The sequence below is a fragment of the Pseudonaja textilis genome, chromosome 2 (genome assembly GCF_049901715.1).
Source record: "Pseudonaja textilis isolate UNSWEBS1 chromosome 2, rPseTex1.2, whole genome shotgun sequence".
Lineage (NCBI taxonomy): Eukaryota > Metazoa > Chordata > Lepidosauria > Squamata > Elapidae > Pseudonaja > Pseudonaja textilis.
The window spans coordinates 248,936,458-248,943,743 of record NC_141991.1 but is presented as its reverse complement, the minus strand read 5'-3'; the positions used below and the strand labels follow the sequence as shown (position 1 = coordinate 248,943,743).

Sequence of the window (7,286 nt, the reverse complement as noted above, 5' to 3'; positions counted from 1 at the left end):
CAAGCCAACAGGTAACGAGAATCCTGCGAAACGGGCTATTTTCCCCAAAAGCTATTGTCAGAGTATATTCACGAATTGGAATAGAGCTTGGTAACAAGGTCAGCCAATGAAGAGGCATAGCAACAAAGTCAGCCAATGAGAACTGTTTGGAAACTGAAACTAAAAGTAGCCTAGGCTGGAAACTGAAACTAGAAGTAGCCTAGGCGTGGCTCTTTATTAAGCTCTGCATCTCTGCAGCTACGTTGAGCTCAGAGTCTGTCTACTGAAAATGAAACGGCTTCTTTCCTCTTGCTTTCCTGCTGAACTAAAGTAAAAGAGAAACTAACTTGTTTGCTTGCTGAAGACTGGAGCTCTGCTGAGAACGAAAGTGACACTGATGTCTGTTCCTGAGCTCCTGAGTTGCTACTGAAGTTACTTGCAACATGTTTCTGTCTTGAGTTTGCTCCATCTTGGACAAATCTGCAACCGGTTTGTAAAATCTACTTATTATGTTTATAAATGAAGCATGTTAAATGAAGCATCAGTCACCTGTGTTTTATTTTCTCCTGGTGCTGAATTAACGCTGCAAAACTCTGAACAGCCATCTGTTGCAAGGAATCTACATTGTTCTACATTAAATTGTCTTAAGGTAAGATAACCCCACCCCTTGTAATTAATCCAATTATACGTTCTCTACACTCTTCCAAATATTGCGGCTCGCTGTATTTTAGGGCAAGCGAGTCATCGGGGAAAACAAGTGATTTATTCCAAGTAGGCTCAATTGTGCAAACTTCACGGGAGTATCTCCCTTCTTAATATCCTTCCACCAATAAATACAGCAGTGTAGAACAGGGTAACAACAACAAAACCAGTCTCCGGTTTAATTCGCAGACGGGATCTATTTTTAACATCCCAATTGGGGCAAGCATTCATTTCAGGGGAAAGAAGGGAGGAAAAATATTAAGGAGAGCAGGAAATCCAAGGACCATCCAGCATTTTGAGATGGAAACAGAGCCACAAGTGCCACATTCAAGAAGAAGAAGAAGATAACGAAGATGACGATGGCGCAAGAGCAAAGTGTGAAAAAGGGCGAACAAAAAGGCGGTCAAATAAAAAAAAAAACGGTGAGAAATGGCCTTTAAACAAAGCAAAGTTCCTTGAGGCACCGCAAGTGGCTCTCCTGAACGGATCCCAAGGAAACGGCCGTGGCGGGCCTTTTGGCAGGAAGCCAAGGGCTTCCCCGTCGCTTTCAACGTACGGCAACAGGAACTCAAATTTTCCCTTCCTTTCTCCGTTCGTCCTTTCGTCTCCGACGACCAGCAGAATCCTGGGAATGCCAATCCCTTGTGCAACACGACTGTAAACTGAACATAATCCATGATTAGAGCAAGAAGCAACCACCTTCCGGCTTGCTTCCTGTTATCGTATCACGTCCAAGTAGCGCACTTCCGCGTACAAAGTGTTGAGGAGGATAGCCAGAAGCTGAGTCCCGTCGTGAAGGCAATGGTGAGAGTCTTTGATGAACTGGGATGCTTGGAGGATCTGCCCTTGGTATTCCGCATATTGTTTGTTTGACGCCAGAGAGTCCAAAGCGTTGAGAGCCTACAAAGACAGGCATAAAACGTGTCAGATTTCCAATTGACAACCCATCATTTCCAATTGACATGTCGATCATTTCCAATTGACAAGCCACACATTGGCAGAGTTTCTGACGAGTAGAAATAAAAAAAAAAGAGTTGGAAGGGACCTTGAGAGATCTTCTAGTCCAGGGGTCGCCAACCTTTTGGACCTCAGGGACCACCAAACTCATAATTTTAAATCCCGCGGACCAGAGACCCTGGGAAAATCCCCCCAAAAGTCTGCAGGAAAATTCCCCACCCCGTTTTCCTACCAATCGGTCATTCTTTATTTGGGATCGCAGGAGACCGTTTCCAGCTCCATTCTCAGGGGAAGAGAGAGAGACTTTTGGCTTCATGCAAGGAAAGCAGCAGAAGCAGAAGAAGTCTTTCTCTCCCCTAAACTCTACCAGAAATGAGCCTTTGCAGGCGCAGGAGCAGGAGGCCTTGCAGGGTCCCAAAGACTCATTTCTGGGGGAGTTTGGGGGAGAGAAAGAAAGACTTTTGCTGCTTTCCTTGTGTGCAACCAAAAGCAGAAAAAGAAAGAAGTGGAAAGAAGCAGCCCAGTGACCAGGTGACATGCATGGGGCGATTGGAGCAAGTTCCCCCCTTCCGCCTATTTCCCCGTCCCCTCGCTACCTTGTATTGTTCGCAATGCAAGCGACACAAGCCTTGTGTTCCTGCACAGCCTGGATTAATTGCTTTGGGGGTGACATTTCTCTGCACACCACCCATGGTCCCCGGCCCACGGGTTGGCGACCACTGTTCTAGTCCAACCCACTGCCCAGGCAGGAAACCCTACACCACTTCAGACAAATGGTTATCCACATCTTTTTAAAACCTTCTGGTGTGGGAGCATTCACAACTTCTGGAGGCAAGTTGTTCCACTGATTAACTGTTCTCACTGTCAGGAAATGCCTCCTTAGTTCTAGGTTGCTTTTCTCCTTGATTAGTTTGCATCCATTGCTTCTTCTCCTGCCCTCAGGTGCTTTGGAGAATAGCTTGACTCCCTCTTCTTTGTGGCAGCCCCTGAGATATTGGAAGACTGCTATCATGTCACCCCTAGTCCTTCTTTTCATTAGACTAAACATACCGAGTTCCTGCAACCTTTCTTCATATGTTTTAGCCTCCAGTCCCCTAATCATCTTTGTTGCTCTTCTCTGCACTCTTTCCAGAGTCTCAACATCTTTTTTTACATCATGGCAACCAAAATTGGATGCAGTATTCCAAGTGTAGTCTCACTAAGATATTATGAAGTGGTCTTAACACTTCATATGATCTTGATTCTATCCCTCTGTATATGCAGAGTAGAACTGTGTTGGCTTTTTGAGGCAGCTGCAGCACACGGCTGGCTCATATTTAAATGTTGTCCACTAGGACAGGGGTCCCCAACCACCGGGCCCCGGACCGGTACCGGTCCGTGGATCATTCTGTACTGGGCTGCAAAGAATGAAAGTAGGGCCTACTTTGCTTGGGCGCCGCCATCTTGTTTCGACGGGGCTTGAGAAAGTGCTTCCGGGTGAGCTTGTCGGTCGTCGGTTCGAAAGCGGCGTTTGGGTGCTGAAGGAATCCTCGCGCGTTAGTTTCGTCGAAGGGGGGGGGCGGCTTCGAACGAAGAGCCGTCCCGATGGCGGTGGAGTCTCGCGTTACTCAGGAGATTAAGAAAGAGCCCGAAAAGCCCATCGACCGCGAGAAGGTACAAAGGAGGAGTTGAAGGTGGCAGGGAGAAGCGGGGGACGGCTGGCTGGCCGGTCGCTCGGCTCGCCTTGCCTTGGTCGTGCCGGTACCGGTCCGTGGATCATTTTGTATCGGGCCGCAAAGAATGAATAATCGTGAAACTGGTCCTTGGTACAAAAAAGGTTGGGGACCACTGCACTAGGACTCCAAGATCCCTGTCACAGTTACTACTAGTGAGTGAGATCCCATCCTATACTGTACCTGTGCATTTTGGTTTTTCTTGCCTAAGTGTAGATCCTTACTTTTTTTCACCATTGAAACAAATTGAACGAGTATTTACAAGGGTTGAGACAAGAGTGAGAGCAACCCTTGAGAGGACCAAGAACCCAACGCACCTGTTGAGCTTTAGAAGACAATTGCAACTCCACCCCAGATCTCAACCGGATTTGATTCTCTACTGGAACCTGAACCAGCAGGAAGGCGGACATGCTCCGGGCCAGGACACGGAACCTGCCGAGAGAAAAGCCAGAGAGGAGAGTTAAGAAATGGTGTAGGGTCTCCTGCTTGGGTGGTGGGGGTTGTACTAGATGACCTACAGGGTCCCTTCCAACTCAAATGTCATCAGATACCTGGATCATACTATCATATGTGGGGGACATGCACAGAAGCTAAAAGATATTGGACTAAAATACTTACAGGCTTGGGAAAAAATGATAAAACAACATATAGATTTAAAGCCTGAGATATTTTTATGGGGGATTTTGCCTGAGAATTGTAACAAAGAAATAACATATTTGATTATACATGTATAAACAGCAGCTAGAATTGTATTTGCTCAAAATTGGAAAAATGAGAAAATTCCGATGGAGGAGGTGGTGATTAAGAAAATATTGGAATGTGCAGAAATGAGTAGATTAACATAAGCAATTAGAGAGCAAGAAGAAAAACAGGATTGTGAGATTTGGGAACTATTCTATGGATGGTTGGAAAATAAAGTAGAAATTAAACGATACTGTAATAATGATATACAATGACAGACAATGCTGAATAGGCTATAACCATGATGGTGAACCTATGGCACTCCTGCCACAAGTGGCACGTAGAGCCATTTGTGCCGGCACACGAGCCACAGGCAAACTTACTTCACTGTGCACGCATGTGCCTCACAGCTGATTTTTCGGCTGTTTTGAGGCCTTTTTCGGCCTCCCGGAGGCTTGAAAAAAGCCTCTGCGAGGCTTTTCAGGGTGAATAACAGGCCCATTTCGTCACTTTCTGTAATACAAGAAGTGATGAAACGGGCCTATTATTCATCCTGAAAATGCCCCCTCTGACTGGCCCCACCAACCCCATCTATTCTCCACCTCCTGAATCCCAGCTGATCGGCTGGGTCTTCTTTGGTTGCCCTGCACAGGAGAACAGAGCTGGAAAGCAGGTTAGTGGGGTGGGGAGGGAATGGGGATTTTGCAGTAACCTTCCCCTGCCACGCCCATCAAGCCAAGCCACACCTACCAAGCCACGCCCACAGAACCGGTAGTTAAAAAAATTGAATCCCACCACTGCATCCATCCATCCATCCATCCATCCATCTATCCATCCATCCATCCAACCAACCATCTATCCATCCATCCATCCATCCATCCATGGTAATAGCAATACACTTACTTATATACCGCTTCCCCATGCTTTCCAGCCCTCTCTAAGCGGTTTACAGAGTCAGCCTATTGTCCCCCCAATAATCTGAGTCCTCATTTGACCAACCTCGGAAGGACAGAAGGCTGAGTCAACCTTGAGCCGGTCCGAATCTGAATTCTGGGAGTTGAAGTCCGCACATCTTAAACTTGCCAGGGGAAGCCTGGTTTCCTTTAGTCTACGAAACGATCCTAGGTATTATCTGTACCTCTGTCCACATGTTCGTCTAAGCACCTCCACCCTTGATCGCGAGAGGAGGGGGGCAGGTGGTGGATTTTAAAAAGGATCAGGTGAGAAAAATCCACCTCTGTTAATATGGTTTCGACCAGCAAGGCTTTCTCCTAAACGCTTGTTTGAGTCAAATAAGAGAAGGCAGAGACCAAGTCACCCGGTTTAAATTCAACCCGTGCAGCATCCCACTGAGGGCAAGGACAAAATCAGTCATTGTGAGGCCGTTTGGTGTCACAAGAGAAACCACAGCTATTTTTACCCAGAGCAAACGCAAAACTATTTTAAGGCAAGATAAGTTGTCAGTTCAAGGCAAGACAGGCTGGCAAGACTCCACCTTGTAAGCCAAAATATCATAGGGTACAGGTGAGCCCAAGGCACTCAGGTGACTTGGAAGTCACAAAGGTGCCTTTTTTTTACCCAAGAGGCAACTGGACTTCCTTGCTTTTTATTTTGAAGACGTTTCGCTTCTCATCCAAGAAGCTTCTTCAGCTCTGACTGGGTGGTGGTGAACGGAAGGATTTATACTCCTTGCAGATGGCTGGTCATTTGAAACCTTTTAGAGCTGTGAATGGTGAACCTATGGCACGCGAGCCCCAGCCAAACATACCTGCCCTGCGCACGCGCACGCCTCCCAGTTGATTTTCGGCCCATTGGAGGCAGTTTCCGACCTCCCAGAGGCTTGAGGACCTCTGCAGCCTTTGGAGGCTGAAAACGGGCACTTCTGGTATTTCCGGAAAGCCCGTTTTTTGGCCTGCAGAGGCTTCCCTCGAGCCTCTGGGAAGGCAAAAAAAGGCCTCAAATGGGCCGAAAATCAGCTGGGAGGCGCGCGCCTGAGCAGGTAAGGGGCGGGTGTTCCATGCGCATATGCATGGGGGCAGGGGGCATTGCATTGTGGGTGCCAGCATGCAAGCACTCTCTCTCTCTCTCGTGCTTTTGGCACACAACCAAAAGGTTCGCCATCGCTGTTTTAGAGGGTCGTTGAGGCCACTTGGAGGTTTGTCTGTCCCCTCAGGGTCACCAGAGTGGTGCAAATGGGTGTGGAGCCTTCTTGGAAACGCTGAAAGGACTGTGCTGTAGACTGGAGAGAGATGATGTCATATCCCTCCCTCTCTGTTGAGGACTGTTCAATTTTGACAAAGGTGGCCTCTTTGACCCCTCTTTCAAACCAGAACTCCTCTCTGTCCAGAATATAAATCCTCCCATTTCCCTGAAGAGCTCTGTCTCAAACAGAGGGGGTGGGATACGACATTGTTGTGGCTCCGATTCCTGAGCCTGTGCTGTTAGAGGAAGAGGACTTGGAAGATGAGGAGGAACAGGGAATGCCTTCCTCCCCAGGACCTTCCTCTCTGGCCATGCCTTCCTCCCTGATAATGCCTCAGGTTCCAGCAGACAACTGAGAGGAACAGCCTGAGATTAATCAGAAGGAAGAGGGCATATCGGAGCAGCCCCTGACAGGGAGTCAAGTGGACGAATGTTGGCTCGATCCTAGGCAGCGTCGTAGGAAGAAACGTGAGCTGCAAACTAGGAGGCGTGGGAGGGTCAGAGAGTGACCTGAGTCATTGAGACACATCCCACAGGGGATAAAAGTGGGTGTGTTTTCTCTGAAAACTTTGTACGGGACAAAGTTTTACTTCTCTTCCAGGTTTCGTTGTGACTTTTTCTTGTGGTCTGCTTTGGAATCTTTAGTGAGTAATTTTTCTTGTTATCATTTCGGCAGAGTGTGTTAGAATGCCAAGGACATTATCAGTATAAAGGATTAACTCTGTAAAGACCAGTCAGCTTGCCTGCCTGTGTTTGTGTGAGTTTGGACTCTTTCCTCTTTTTTGTCTCCGATCTACAACACAGTCCTTTCAGCGGTTCCAAGAGGGCTCTACATCCATTTGCACTACTCAGGTGAGCCTGACGACACAGATAAAATCTCCAAGTGGCCTCAACGGCTCTCTAAAAAGGATGCAAATGACCCGCTGGATGCAAGGAGGATAAATCCTTCCATTCCCCATTCCCCGGTCAGAGATGGAAGAAGCTTCTTGGATGAGAAGCGAAAACGTCTTCAAAATAAAAGCAAGAAAATCTAGTTGCCTCTTGGGAAAAAAT

At 47.5% G+C, this 7,286-nt stretch overlaps 1 protein-coding gene across 1 annotated transcript in view; it reads right to left on the bottom strand.

Moving 5' to 3' along the window:
• Positions 1-833: 833 nt before the first annotated feature.
• Positions 834-7,286, bottom strand: part of EPG5 (ectopic P-granules 5 autophagy tethering factor) — a 103,814-nt gene continuing 97,361 nt past the window's right edge. The window contains exons 43-44 of the mRNA XM_087927550.1: positions 3,668-3,782; positions 834-1,581 (exon numbers count right to left, since the gene is read on the bottom strand). Of these exons, the coding sequence (XP_087783676.1) occupies positions 1,399-1,581; positions 3,668-3,782 (298 nt within the window). The 3' untranslated portion in view covers positions 834-1,398. The remainder of the gene's footprint in view (positions 1,582-3,667; positions 3,783-7,286) is intronic.